The sequence below is a fragment of the Podarcis liolepis genome, assembly GCF_965112155.1.
Source record: "Podarcis liolepis genome assembly, chromosome: 5".
Lineage (NCBI taxonomy): Eukaryota > Metazoa > Chordata > Lepidosauria > Squamata > Lacertidae > Podarcis > Podarcis liolepis.
Window position 1 is genome coordinate 58253232 of NC_139556.1, and position 15672 is coordinate 58268903.

Genomic DNA, 15672 nt, shown 5'->3' on the forward strand with positions numbered 1-15672 from the left:
CAAAGGATCAAGAACATTGGCTTCTCTTTGCAATATGGGAAAGGGGGATGGCGGAAGACAAGCACTATCACCTTCCTTCCTTCCTTCCTTCCTTCCTGGTCTACCTGTGTGGAGTTTATATACAGGCAGCAACCATTTTGCAGTGGGTTCTGTTCCTGGCTCCCGTGTGTGTTGGCAGAGTGTGCATAAGTCCGTTCTGCCCCCATTCCTCTATTTTCCAGGTCCACAAGGACCTGTGTGTTGGTGGTTGCCCATTAGTTGGACATGCCTAAAATGGTTGCCGGTAGTGGTGTGCTATGAACTTGTGGGGCTGTCATGGGAGGGTGGAAGATGGTGATGCATTTTTAATTCCCCCCTCCCATTGATTTGAATACTCTGGAGCCTATGCAAAGTTGCACTGTTGATGATGGTGTAGCTGTGGATTGAAAAAGATGTCCCACTCAAATGTCCACCCCATTTTGGCCACTTCTCTCGTGTATTTTCACTAGTGGAATAGCTCCATCAGTTCCATCAGTGTATTGGGAGAGTTCCAGCAATTAAAACAATGTGCTATATCACAAGTTGTGCCACTGTTGCAGGGTTTCGACTGCATCCTAGGGACCTGTATAGACCTCAGCCTGTAGTTCTCAAGCACAGAATTTCATACCTTTGGTTTCATGTGAGAACAGGTCAATCATTTTTAATTGGAAAGTTGGTGCTTACTTGAACATGTCTGCATTTTTTTATGCTCTGGGTGGTAGTGAAGTGTTTGCATATCCTAATTTAATAGGCAACCATGGCTACATGATTAAACACACACACACACACACACACACACACACACACACACTGTGCAAATAGCATGGTAAAAAAATAAAAGTCTGATCACTCACTCAGATGACATCTTATTCCATAAAACAATTTGTTCCTAAGATGCTTTGAGGAGTAGTTTAAACTGGAACATCAGATTGCAACTATCTGGTTTGAAGCACTTAATCTAAAGTTGGGTGTAGTTCATGTTTTGCAAAATTTATTTTACTTACATAATTTGGAAGATTGAAGTCTTTAAAGACTATGGGTTGGATAAAATGCTGCTGTTCTGCTTGCACAGCAGAACTGTCTCCTCTTTTCCTCTCCTATGCACCCCCCAAGACTCTCAGAATCTGCTCCTGAGGGTCGAGGGGACCCTCCAGAGGAGATTTTGAGGCTGCAATGGCAGAGAAGAGGAAGAAGTCCCATTGCACAAGGAGAACATTGCACTTGTGCAGCACTGAATACAGCACTTTTAATGAATTAACCTGCACAAGCTTTTGCAGTCATCTTTGTCAGGCTAAATTAAGAGTTTAGTGCACAGAGGGAAAGCTCTTGGCCTCTTTAAAACAGGCTCTTTCTATGACTAATGAGCAGATTCGGCAGATAATTACATTTCCTCTGCAATAGCTGTCTCGGCTGAGGCGATATGCTTCTAAATACCAGTTGCTGGAAACTGCAGGAGGGAAGAGTGCTCTTGCACTCAGGTCCTGCTTGCAGGTTTCCCCCAGGCATCTGGGTGGCCACTCTGAGAACAGGATGCTGGACAAGATGGGCCTACCTGATTCAGTAGGTTATCATTGTCTTCATATGCATATGGAAACATAGGAGTGCTAAATTACCTCTTCTGTACTCTTTTTTGCTTGGACAGCACAATTATTCTGTTATTTCATGAATGGTTCTTGAATGGTAGATCACTACTTTATAACTATCAGTTGATCCTATTAAATAAGGGATGGGGAGCCTGTGACCTTCCAGGCTTTGTTAGAACTGCGGTTCCCATCATCTCTGACCTCTGGGCATGCTGGCTGCGGCTGATGGGAGTTGGAGTCCAACAGCATCTGGAAGGCCAGAGACATCCCATCTCTGCATTAAAAGTACTGATACTATTGCTGCTAATTATAATTCCCCCAACCCCCAGCAAATGGACCATAACAGCTATTTGCAGTTGTTTCCTTTTTTATGAGACCCAGTTTGTTACTTAAAAAGGAAGAACAGACTGCCCCCCCCCGCAATATTCAGCAGAAAGTTCATCCATTCTTACAGGGTTGCTCAATACAAAGTTTGATGTTGCTACCATCTTCCATTTCCTTTCGCTAAAGTTTAAGGTAAAAAATAATTAGGTTGAAAAAGCCTTTTGACTAAATAAGAGAATAAGGCAGCAGCCTTAGCTGATACCTGTTGTGGACTTGCAAGCTTTCTGCATCCTTTAACTAAGCAAGGGTGTTTAGGCTCCATGTATTTGATTGGATATTTAGGTAACAGCACTGGTTATCCTTCTGGTGACTCCCTTCTCCCACACAGTTACTGCAGCACATGTGATATCTCTTGTTAGTGAAGCTCACCACCTGCCACTCACACATTCACTTTAAAGGTTAGCTCAGCCTTCCCTAACCTGTTGCCTTTCAGATGCTTTTGACTTCAAACCCCAATCACCCCTAGTCAGGTTGGGGAAGACTGGTTTACATCCTGCAGCCAGGTCACTGTGAACTGCTGACATTTATGGCCAACCTGTTTTACTTGTATCTCTATTATCTAGTGATGGAAGATCTTGGAATTCTGCAGCTGCAACTTGCTGCATCTGTTCCACTGATATCAGCCCTGTGGATAAACAGTACTTAGTTATATACCACACAACCATCTTGATGTGGTTAGGAAAGGCCCACATCAGCCAAACAAGATTACCTCCAAGAATAACCCTAGGAATGTGCCTGTCTCAGCTGTAGGCTCACTGAGTCAGTCACTCTTAAGAGAAAAATGAGACACTTCTCTTCCTGGATAAAAATGTCATGACAGCAAACTCTGGAGTTGAACTATACCTTCATTCTCCTTTGAACAAAAGTAATCTTACCCCTGACTGACCCCAGACAGCCTGAACTCTGTCTACAGGAAAACAAAACATCCTTTAACTCCCACCCTCCTCAAAAAAGTCACCTTCAATTGGCAGAGAAACAATTTGTCTAAGAAGCATTAAAGCCACAATCTGTTTCTTCATCAGGGTGACTTGAAAATGAGGAAGCCTGATGGTTCTTTCCTCTTCCTTAACTCTCCATGCAGGTAGGTCTTTTTCCTTCCAGCCAGATTGCTAGCAGATAGGGTCCAGTGTTCCATGATAGTTAGACTCCTGAGAGAGAACATTAGGCATCTTTCTTTGAAGGAAAGTTTGCTCTCAAAATCTTAGTGGGTATTGTTCCAACATATCTATTAGGAGCAGCAAAATATAGGGTTCTCAACTGATGGAGATGGCTTAGGGTGTTTCCATACTTCCTTTTAACCCCACTTTTGTGTTGACAGCCACCCACCCATTTGTTTTGGGAATCCAGTTGGAAGAAATGGTTCTCCCAAACATTTATATTTACATCCCTCCCTAGGTGTTATCCTGATGTTTTGAAGTGCTGGTTTGTAGTGATTTTTTTTAGAAGCCATTGTAATCACAGGGCAATTCTTTTACATGTGAACTGATGTCATGCTATTGTGCCTGATTTGGAGTCTGGCTTATGTTAAGCTTGATGGTGGGCACACCTTCCATCCTTCCTTGTTCTGAAATGCTATCCCTTTGCTATGGAGTTCCTGGAGTTGAAAATGTAGTATTTGCCATTTTCAACATAGACTGCGTACACACCAGAGTATTAAGGTACATGTCGGTTGCAAAGATCTGATTTTCCTGTGTGTGCTTTATGCACATTTGTTCACTGTGAGCACTTTCAGTTGAATTCCATCTCAATGATTCCTATCCACATTAGTGAAGGTGCTTGAAGGGATGTATTAGCACTGCATGCTGCCCCCTTTGTGCTGTGCTGAGTTGATCACTGCAGATGGTGACAGCAGTCACAAAATTAAAAGACTCCTGCCTCTTGGGAGAAAAGCAATGACAAACCTAGACAGCATCTTTAAAAGCAGAGACATCTCCTTACCGACAAAGGTCCGTATAGTTAAAGCTATGGTTTTCCCAGTAGTGATGTATGGAAGTGAGAGCTGTACCATAAAGAAGGCTGATTGCCGAAGAATTGATGCTTTTGAATTATGGTGCTGGAGGAGACTCTTGAGAGTCCCATGGACTGCAAGAAGATCAAACCTATCCATTCTGAAGGAAATCAGCCCTGAGTTCTCAATGGAAGGACAGATCCTGAAGCTGAGGCTCCAATACTTTGGCCACCTCATGAGAAGAGAAGACTTCCTGGAAAAGACCCTGATGTTGGGAAAGATGGAGGGCACAAGGAGAAGGGGACGAGAGAGGACAAGATGGTTGGACAGTGTTCTTGAAGCTACTAACATGAGTTTGACCAAACTGCGGGAGGCAGTGGAAGACAGGAATGCCTGGCGTGCTCTGGTCCATGGGGTCACGAAGAGTCGGACACGACTAAACAACTAAACAACTAAACAACTAAACAACAACAACCTCAGTGTGCCAGCTTCTGAATGTTGAGTAAAAATGGTCCAGGTCTATGTATGCAATAAAGGCTAAAAATAGGGTTGCCATATGTCCTCTTTCTCTAGGACACGTCCTCTTTTTCATGGCTATATAAAATGAGAGTTGTTATAGCGAAGTCAGAAAATGTGTTCTCTGTTTTGCTCTTCAAATGGCAAACCTAGAACCCAGATTTATAGGATTCTGCATCGTTGCACATCATTCATTATACATAGTACCATGCAGCCTTTCCAGCTTCAAGAGCTCTGCCAATCAGGTGGTCCCATCATATCTACACATCCTTCAGGAACCTGTCCTCTGTTCCTACAGTGCTGGAGGAACATGGTCCCGTATGTGAATGCGCACACACGAACATGGGAGTATTCCTGCCAAAGAACCTGGCAGCAACCCAACTTTTTTAAAAAACAAACTTCTGTCTCCATTATACTGTGATAGTTGAATCTGAAAGCAGGCATTAAAAAAATCTCAAATTTAATATTTTTACAGATTAAATATTTATCTGCCTTATTATTAAATCACTTTGCCAAATTTTCTATATATTATGAATGTAATGGATGCCATTTGCAATGACCGCACACTGAGTTAAATGTGCAGAAAATGTGTGGTCAGCAGGGAAGGGAGGGTCTTTCCAGAAAGGTTGATACAACCTTCCACTTTGTAAGAACTCATTTTGTTCCAGCAAAGTCCCAGGGATCACAATAAGAGAGTATTTCCAGATCCCCAGGAAACTCCTCTGCTCTATGTATGCCTGTCCATCAAGATGCACGGAGAAGCACAGCAATGTGTGGGAGATAGGTGAGGTCTGCCAACAACCACATTGGATGCTTCATTGAAATAACCTCTCTGGCGGTTCTGAGGCAGCAGTTCTCGTCAGGTGGGTGGTCTGTCTTAGAGGATAGGTGGACCCTGCAGGATTGCTACCCAGAACATGGATGAGGGTCAAACTGTGTGTTCATTTATTATGAAAGTACAAAATAGTTAATTTGGGAATTGCTGGAACTCCAGGCTTTGGTCCTGTCCCAACTCTGATGTAATTCTCCCTGCCCTCTCAGGAACCTTGCCGCTCTTCAACCAAGTTCACTGAACTGTATTTGTAAAAAAATAAAAAAATCCTGCCCTTTATCACAGCTGCTCCTGCAGCTTTCAAGATCTGTTACAGCCAGGAAAATAGGCCATGTTGTTGTTGAGGTGGGAGTGGGTAAAGGGGGTGATGGACTTTTGTTCACACTAAATATTTCTTTTGCAGATGCAGCTTCTGGATAAATTCCCTATCGAAGGAGGCCAGAAAGATCCCAAGAAGAGAATCATCCCATTTCTTCCAGGTAACAAACCTTTTGATAAATTTGGACACCTTGTCTTTAAAAGGCCTCTGAGGGAATGAGTAGGCTCATTCACAGGTGTCCAGGCCAGGTTTTTTAGGCAGGATCGTTGAAGAAATGCTAATGCCTCAGTTGTTTACTGAATTTACACAAATTGAGGGCTCATCTGCCCATCACTTTTGCCCCACGCTTTTTAGGCACAGGTCCACACTTTCCTGGTCCATCTCCAAACACTTTACTTTTTCTCTTTTTGCCCTGCTGTTTCCCCCAGGAAAACCATGTGTGTACTGCACATGACATTAAATTTAAAAGGTTTTATTTCATGATTATGTAAAACTTGGAATTTGGGGTTGTATTCCAAGTAAATTAGATTAGACCCACCTGAAATTAATGAGCCTAATAGTCATGCTCATTAACTTCACTGGGTCTACTCTCAATAGCACTAGCACTGGAGACAACACAATGTCTTCATGGGGGGATGGTATATAGAGGCTTCTCATGATCTGAAGCCCTAATCCGTGGCTCACTTACCTTGTGCATAAATCCCACACTGGTAGAATCTGTCCAGAGAGTTCAGCTGCTTTTAGGCGTGTTTCAAAGGTATTTGAAAATGTATACCAGGGGCTGAAATAACAATGTCAATAAATTAAAACTGAAAGGCAAAGGTTTAGCTCCCTCAGGTCTGCCTTTCTTTTCTGCTTGCTTGTGCACTTCTGGGTCTTAGCAAATAATACCACTCTAATTGTTTAGGTACGAGGAAAAATTATGCGTGCATGAGAGTTTTAGGGAGCCAGGCCAAAAAAATAAAAACAGCCTTTCAACTCCGACATGATTTGTGCAGCAGAGAGGTATATAAATATTGCCATGATTTCCTTTGCAGAGAGTATTTTCATCTGTCTGCACAAAACTGTTCCCAGCTGAACTCACAGAGGAAGAGTTTTGATGACGCTGGGAACTCCAGCTCATTGTTAATTACTGGTGCACATGATCGAGACCATCTTTCTCTTGTTTTATTAGTTGCTAGATGCTTTATGGCAACTGCCTTGTAGGTTGGCTTATTGAACTGTGCTCCAGAATAAATGGTGTGGTTTGAGGTGGAGGAGGCTTGAAACCCATTAAAAGATTGCCCTTTGTCTTCAGGTGCAGAGTAAGAATAAGCCTTTTCTCCAAGTACAGACCATGAAGGCAAATTTACAGGGAGTGGGATAAGACTTGGGCCAATCTGTTTATTGAGCTCTTGCTCTGACTGATTTGCACAAAGATTGCAGGGAGGTTATATGGCAGAATCATAGAATTGTAGAGTTGGAAGGGGACCCAAGGGTCATCTAGTGCAGGGTTGGCTTGAACCACCAATCTTCTGGTTAACAGCCAGATGCACTGACCCATTGCACCACTAGAGGTGCACATATGCCAATTTTCCGTGTAAGCAAATACTGATGATAAAGTTGTGATACTTGCTGGCAAAAGGCTGCCATCATGTTTTCCAGATTCTCTCCAGCCCTGCCGTGATAGGAGATGTCTACTGTTTATTGAACCTTAATTCTACTTTGTTTGTGGGGAAATTGTAAAAGGTTGTATTACATTAGCCCACCTTTCCTAGCACATTTTCTTGTTACTTTCTTTTCCACAAAAAGTCCGTTTTTATTTTAGTGTGCGGTTTGTTGCACAAGAGCACCAATTCCACTTTAAATGTGTAACCTGAATTTGCCAGGATGTGATTGAATCCTGCCCACAAAACAGTGACAGTCTGGAAGTGGCCTTGTAAAAATAAATTCTTGCCCTTAGCCATCTTGCCTTTTGGAAAAGCAGTTACTGCACTTATGCAGCAAGAATAGCTACTGTACATATGATCCAGGATATATGGGGCTATGTAAACAGTCAAGCCACCATGTGGTACCTGTCACATAAAAAGCTACAATATGTTCACTCCCTCTAAACTTTCTCCCCAAAAAACTTCTAAAGTGTAAACTAGGAAATAATGCATTTTCAACTGGTTAGTATGCTGCCTTTGTGTGAAGGAGGGACAGGATCCTGTATTCAAATACTCAGTTGGTTCAACACATAAATTTAGGCAGACTATAGAGACAAGCAGCTAGTAAAGTCTCATGCAAAGCTGTGTTGAAATACCTGCCTGCTCTTTTGGAACTTCACAGAGTGCTGCCCTTTCTACCTGTGTAACTGTTTCATTCTTTCTCACTTCTGGAAGATACTTTCAAGAATTGACCCTTGGTGCTTATTTTGGCAAAACTTGTATCCAATCTCTCATCTGGCTGATAACATAGCCATGAAAAGTTTCTAGACCTTATGGGTGCATGATCTCTTGATCAAATTTAGACACACGTGCCACAATGTGTGCCATATCAACCACTGTCCCATCCTCCCTTCATCATCAGAGTTTTATTTAGCTGCTTTTTTAAAAAAAAACAGGCTTTGAATCTGTCTACCCATTCACTCTAAACAACTTCAGACCATGAGTGCTGGGTTTATGAGCTGATGAAATTATCTCAGTGAGAATACATTTCAAAGTTCATATTTCATTTCCAGTCCCCTCAGTATCAGTATGTTCTCTCCTTTCCCAACTGTTTAAGATTTCTTTTCTAGCTGCAGAAGACAAAATTCTGCAGTGTAAAGCTTTGAAAAGGAACAGGCCACTCAGGGTGGGGATATTACTTGGCTGAACGTCAGACATCACCAAACAACATTGAATTAACCTGCTACTTTAATTAGAAAACACCCTGTAGTTTTTACAGTCAAAGCCTTTCTTTTGTTGAAACAAATGCTTGGCGATAAACCTTAATTGAAAATCGAGCAACAAGAAGCTTGTAATGAAATCCTCCTGCTAGGAGAGGCATCAGACTCCTTTCCTATGAAGGGATGTTGTTGACTGATGGAAGCTTCATTCTTGACTCTGCAGTCTTATGTTTCCCGCAGGAAAACATTACTCTGGGGCAATTGGGGTTGTCAGGCATTTGTTTGTTTTGGAACATTTTCTTACTATGCCTGTTAGCTCCCCAAGGCAGCTCCCAGATTAAAAACACAAAAACACAAAAGAAATAATTCATGTAGACGCAATATTGTCAGGAGATTCTGTCTGTACAGTGTAGGAATTGGGCTTTTAGTGTGGTGGCTCCTACCCCTTGGAATTCACCCCATTCAGTATCATATATTCTCTGACTCTGTTGTCTCTTTAGCAACTATCGAAGACCTTAAAGAACATCACTTTTAAGTGGATATTTTTATTCTAATCTGTATCTGTATTGGATTTGAATTACTGTTTTATGTGTGACATTTTATATATGTTTTGATTGCTGATGTCTTTAATCGCTTTGAAATGTTTCATAAATTGGGCAATTCACAAATCAAACGAAACAAATAAGCAATGAGATAAAAACATTCAGAAAGCTGCACAAGAGGGAGGGGGATATAAAACCACTGGGGCAGTTTTTTAAAAAAGTGCATTTCCATAGCAGGAGGTTAGAACAGAATTATGGCATGGTAAAATAAAAAATGTATTTTTAAATTAATTTATCAAAAATTATATGCTGCTTGGTTGTAACAAAATCTTTAAGCAGTTTACATTAAATATTAAAATTCCGAATAAAAACAGTTAAAAACAAATAATTTAATATGTTTTTTAAAACCATTAAAATCAGCAGTAAACCAACTTTTCACACTTCTGTGTGTCTGGATTGGCTTGCCTAAACAAAAATGTTTTAAGCTGGTGCCGAAAATAATACGGTGAAGATGCTTTCCTGATATCGATAGGCAATAGAGTCCTACTTTGCCACCCAAATAAAACTCAGAGAGAGAAGAGACCAAGCAACCAAACCTGTTGGAATGTAGTTCCACTGTCCGGATGCCACCACTGAGAAGACCTGCCCTCATGTCCCTCCCAGGCACACATCTGAAGGTGGTAGAACATGAAGCAGGGCCTCAGATGTTGAATGCCGTATGTGAGCAGGTTCATAATGGAACAGGTGATCCCATGCTGGAGGTGGCCACCCCAAGCCATTTAGGGCTTTGTAAGGAATAAATTTTACTTTCAATTGTGCTCAGAAATGGATCAGAAGGCAGCTCCAAATAAAGAAGATCTGGTGTGATATCTTCTCAGAGACCATACTGGCAATTGCATCTGTCATTCTGGCATGTGTACAGGGTTATTTAAATAATGGTGAATACATGTGGTGGTTATGCTTGCCAAAAAAAGTGTAGGACAACTCTAACAAAACCTTTCAGGATGCCGGTGATAATTGACTCTGGAGTCTGGCTGCAGCACAAACACCATATTTATTCAAATAAACCTTCCAGTGTTTGTTTTTTTCAACTTCGGCTGCCTGGAGCAATATTAATTTGGAATAAGACTCTAAACTGAAAGCCACACTAATTTCGTTCTGCTCTACTTATTGTGGTCCTTCAACAGGTTCCTTAGTTGTGGTTAATTTGAATATTTCTTTTTAGGCTATTAGCTTTATGCTTTAAAGTTTAAGCAGTGCTCTTCTCATCTATGCAATTTAATGAGTTCTTTTGAAACTGTGTTTCAAAAAGGGCACAGGTTTTTTCTGGGTTTAAATTAGGTGAAGCCATTATTCCATCCCAGTAGAGAGGTATAATTAAATGCCTTACTTAGTGTCCAATAAATACAAAGATCAAATGTCAATATAATGTTTACATTTCAACAAACAGGATGTTTTCCAAGCAACCATACTGGCATGAATAAGAGGTGTAATAGTCTAAAAATCATCATTGTTCTTTTCAAAAAACTGGTTTACCCTCACTATATGTATGTTGGTATACACATCACTTCCACTGTAAAAGGTTGGTCTGGTTTTCCTTAGACTAATAATAATAATGAATGTAATTACAACAACAGCAGCAATGACAATAGTATCAGGACTTGGCCTTAGTATGTGCTTGAAAACGAAAGAAAATGCTTCCTCCTAGACACTCCTGCCAGTTCACCTTTTCCTATCCACCAAAGCACATGCTTAAAACCAAAATGGGTGTGTTAAAATGTGCAAACAAAAATGTTTAATCTTAGCCTCCAAATGTTTTACTTAGCGGAGGCTGCTCCATCCTCAGCCTGCCCTTGGCTAGCCTGCCCCTCTCCTAGCCCTCACCTGTCTACCTTTCTACTGACAGGCCCAGTCTGTCATCTTCCTCCTCCTTAGGCTTAGTGTTGTCCTTCTGAAACTTGGCAGGGAGGAGAATGGGGACAAAACAAGAACTCACTGCCTCTGCCTCTCATTGGCTTTGGCTCCACTTACTATTGAGGTTTGAGGTTTCCCTCTGATGATTCACAGAGTGGTTTAATGATCAATCTCTCCTCCCAGGGTACTCTGGAAATTGTAGTTCTGTGGGAGGAATAGGGGCTCTCTGAACAATTCTTGGCGAGGGCCAGTGCAACAAGTTCTGCCAGCAGAGCAGAACTTCTCATTTTCTCCTACCTCCACACACTTCTGTGTGCCCCCCCCCCAGGCTCTGGAGGAGCTCTGAAACAGCAGAAAGGATATTGTTCCATTTGACAAGCTGAAATGCTTGTGCGGTCAGAACAATTGTCATAGTGTGATGTTGGATCCCATCCAATGATGCAGGTGCCCCAACACACATACTTTGGGAACAACTGCTTTAAAGAGAGGCAAAAAATTCAACATGTTGAATTATTAGTGGTAGTTAATACATGGAAAGTGTGTGAGAGTAGGTTGGCCACAGAAAAGCTCATCATTGAGCCTTCCTGTGTTTGGTCATGAGACAAGAAGCTCACTTCCTACTTCAGTTCCCAGTCTAAAAGAGGAGGGTGTTAAGGAACTGCCTCAGAAGACTTGAACCTATGTGGACCTATGTGAACACACAGCCACGACAACTGAAATGGCTGGAGTTAGGTATGCCTAGCACTGCATGGGATTGGGCTGATGATGAGTTAAGAATCATAATGTGCTTTGGATGCTGAAAGCACTGCTGAAATTAATAATGGAAACAATAATACGCTATGCCTAAAAGTAGACAGCCAGTCTCATAAAGAATAGCCAGCCATTCCCAAAATAATTATAAACTGGTTAGTCAACATGAGTTGCCTTTAAAACAGAAGAATGCTGAGTCATGATAGATCACACCACACAATTATTCATGCAGTTGCTGCTTACGGTTGAAGTGAAATGCTAGGTATCGTTTATGTAAATATGCTAGAGCCACAGGCAAAAAGCTGGCTGTGGATTTAGAATAAATATGTGAAGCTTAGTCCCACCTTCTGCCTCTTCCACCAATAGTACACAACTCCTCTAGTTTCTCAGCAATGCGTAAACTGTTTTCACAGCTTTCCCACCTCCCCTCTCCCTGATTTCTTAACTAGAAATTCCCCCAGCTGTCCTGAAGCATCTAATTCTTTGTATCCCAAAGGCCCTATGCATGGGCATAGCTAGGATTTATGTTAGGAGGAGGGCTTTATGTTGAGGGTGGCAGAATCTCAGTTAGTTAAGTATTTTTATTGATTTACTTGATGGGGGGGACAGCAGCCCCCCTGCCCCCCTTGGCTATGCCCATGGCCCCATGGAAGATTTTACCTTTCCCCAAAGGGCAAAGCTGCCCATAAGCTTCCATCACAACAGCTGCATTGAATTTCAGCATTCAGTGGCTTACCATTCCATTTTATCTTCCCAAAGGCATGCAATGGGCAGTGAAGCATGATCTGTTAGGCCAAATGGGACATGACCTCACCAACCTCAATCTGCCTGCCATCTTACTTCCAACCAGTGCAGAGAGTGGTGATGCCTCTCAGCTTCCTCCTCCTTAGCCTCAGTGTTGCCCTTGAAGAATTCAGTAGGGAGGAGGATGGGTCTCCCTGCCTTCCACACTATTGGTCCCAATGGATACCAGCCATCACCGGCTATGGGTTTCATGGCCAGTGGCAATCTAAGCCATGTGCTCTCCACTACACCCATCTCAAACGTCAAATATTGAAAAATATTCATGGGGGGGGGGAGTAGAGCTTTGGTTAACATCTTTTAAAGAGAAAAGAAAAGTCCAGCTTAAGCTGTGTGATGCCACTGTGAGATGGATGAGAATGTAGAGAGGACTAGGGTATATGGAAGGAGTTTTTCATGAACGGCAGCTCCAAAGAGATTTCTCTAATGGGCAATGAAAGTGCAGAGAGAGTAACAGTGAAGGAAATGAGAGTAACAAGGTAGAATTGTGTTAGAGAAATGAAGGACTGGTTCGTGACTGATACAGGTTGAATTAGTTTCTCTGCCTCGCATTCTAGCCGCCTTCTTACCTTCCCATTTTCCTGGTTCTGGTATGTGGATGAATAGTAATCTTGGAAGCTCCCCATTCCCATGGAAACGAGGAAACACCTCTGTTCCCTCCCCTCACAAAATAATTTCCCCCTGTGTGTTTGCCTTAGCTTTTGTCTAGGGCTCCACCCAGATTCTTCCATCTGGTGAGAGCAATAGGCGGGGAATGTTTAGTGACACTGGGAACTGCCTTCTTTTCAGCAAGTTTGTAATAGCCTGAATCAGCACTATGTGCATTTCCCCCTAAGTTGTGCCTGGGCTTTGCTTCCATTTGCGTCTCCCTCGTGAGAAAAACAGACCTCCTGCCAATGAATTGCATCTCAGGTGGATATATATCATATATTTATTTATTTGTTTGTTTATTTAAAGCAAGAGGGGTGGGGAGAGCTGTTCAGGTGAATAATGTGGGCTGGTCTGCAGCTACGTAACCGGCTCAGGGACCAAACAGACAAACACAGCTTTATCTTTTTCATATAGCTGAATTGAAGAGTTATTAGAGTTATTATCTAGAATTGAGACCTTGCTCTCTCAGTGTGCTGAAGCACTGAAGTGTGGTGATTTGAGGTTTGTGTGCTTGTGCATTCAGTGTGTGCTTAAGCTGCAGAGATAGAAGTGGGGAGAAAATCTGTTGCTGTGTGTTTTGAGGAGCTCAACATACAAATCATCCTTTTTCCACTCCCTTGTCCGTACCTTAGAGAGGCAAAATGCCCAGATGCGAGGAGTCATAACTGCCAAAATCTGCAAAGAACCCTGATTTGGCTTCTGATAGGAAGCTTTCCAAAGTTCCTAAAATGGACTGGTTTTCAGGTTAACATATCAGATATCTAACATGATTTCTGTATTACCATGGGCAATGGAAAGAGTTTCACAGCACAAAACTCCTGCTCTACTTCTAAAAGAGTGTTCTCATAAATCCCTTTACATTCAGTGGGGCTTGCTCCCAGATAAGTGAGTATATTGGTGCAGCTGAAAATAGTTCAGTGTGCACTTTTTAGGTTTTCGGTTTTCACTTCCCAGCACCTGGCTTGGAGACTGGAGCCAGAGTAGAAATGCAACGAAGAAGGGCTGGAGACTAATGAACTCAAAAGTTAACCCAGCAAACGATTCAGAGGAGGCTGAGAGGCTTGTATAATCACCGCCGCCTCCTGCTCTATCTGGTTCACTGCTGGTCATTGCTTCCATCTGGATCTACCGTATTTTTCTGTCTATAAGACGACCCCATGTATAAGACTATTTTTGGGGACTCAGTTTTAAGAAAATGGGGGGGGGGTGATATATCCGTTCCAAGTAGACCACTGGCAAGAAAGCCACCTAGAGTCCAGATGAGTGGTGCCCTGGCCACTCTAGGCTTCCCACTAAGTCTACTGCCACCTTTGCTCCTGAGGGATGATGGTGGACAATTAGGGAACAAGCCAGGACTCAGGATGGGGTCCAAGGGAGAGAGGAATCAAAGCATCCTGAGTGTCTTGGTCCCCACCCTCAGACGAAAGACTCTAACTATTGGCTTGGGGAATCCTGAAGGTTTTATTACATGATATTTGCATCAGCTCAGGATACAGGTTACAAAGCTTAACAGGCACCAGCAAATGCTAGAATTCATGGCTAGGCTTTAGCACAAATGTTGACCCAACACTTGACACTCCCCTCCTGCTCTACTTTTATAGGAGTAGGGCAGAGCCCGTTACTTATGTGGTTCACACCCTAAGCTAGAAGACTGAACCTGCAGTCCAGCGCTACCCCTGCTGAAATGTTTTCATCTATGCAACTATTGAAGGTAGTGAAGCCCTGTTCTATTTTTTGGCATCTGCCCCCCCCCTACTCAGAGGGCAGTTCTATACATGCCTGCCCAAAAGTAAGTCCTACTGAGTTCATTGGGACTTTTCCCCAAATAAGACTATATAGGATTTTAGTATCATTTACTTATTGACAGAGAGTGTAGAAGAGAGAATTTTTCTGCTCTTGATACTAAATTTCACATAGTCTTGGATTCTGTTCTTGGAAGTACACTGTGCTGTCAGTAGCACAGCAATTATGCTTTTAAAAGAAAGAAAAATTATATACCAATTTAACTGAATGATGACATTCAGCTGCAGCACATTTCTTGTGTTTGCAATTGCTGATATTAATGCTTGTTCCCACATTTTTTTAAAAAAATATAGAATTCTTCCCCCTGCCCCCCAAAAGAATTGTAACTTGAGCATAGTATGCTTAAATACATGGTATTCCATATATTCTTTGTGCAAAATGAGTATCATGTCCTAACTCTGTTATCAGGAGTTTGTTGAGATACCCATTGGTGCATTCTTTGAATAAAATATCTGAATATTGCAATCTTAGAAGATTCATGGTTTGTGTGCAGTGAGAAGTCAAGGCTGAAGATGTCAGAGCTGGGAAATGTTTTGTACGTGCAGCTTTCAAATGATCCTCTTCAAAGAAATGTCCTCTCGTTTAATTTTAGTTAAGAAGTGTTTGTTGTGAGATAAAGTAGCACTCTGTGCGATGTTAAGAGAGCTCTTGAGGAAAATGAAATATCTTGCCCTGTATACTGTAACAGTAATGGGATTCCCTGGCTGCTCTAAGCATGAAGGGAATGCCTAGTATTCTGATGGGGTGGGGTGGATGTGAATGG

At 42.1% G+C, this 15672-nt stretch overlaps 1 protein-coding gene across 10 annotated transcripts in view; it reads left to right on the forward strand.

Moving 5' to 3' along the window:
* SH3PXD2A (SH3 and PX domains 2A) overlaps positions 1–15672 on the forward strand; it is a 260873-nt gene that overhangs the window by 68269 nt on the left and 176932 nt on the right. For 8 of the 10 annotated variants that reach the window (XM_083505057.1, XM_083505058.1, XM_083505059.1 and 5 more), the window contains one exon: positions 5685–5760. In XM_083505057.1, coding sequence (XP_083361183.1) covers positions 5685–5760 — 76 coding nt within the window. Of the gene's footprint in view, positions 1–5684; positions 5761–13232; positions 13368–15672 lie in introns of those variants that run through there. The other 2 variants (XM_083505064.1, XM_083505049.1) reach the window with 1 other exon arrangement.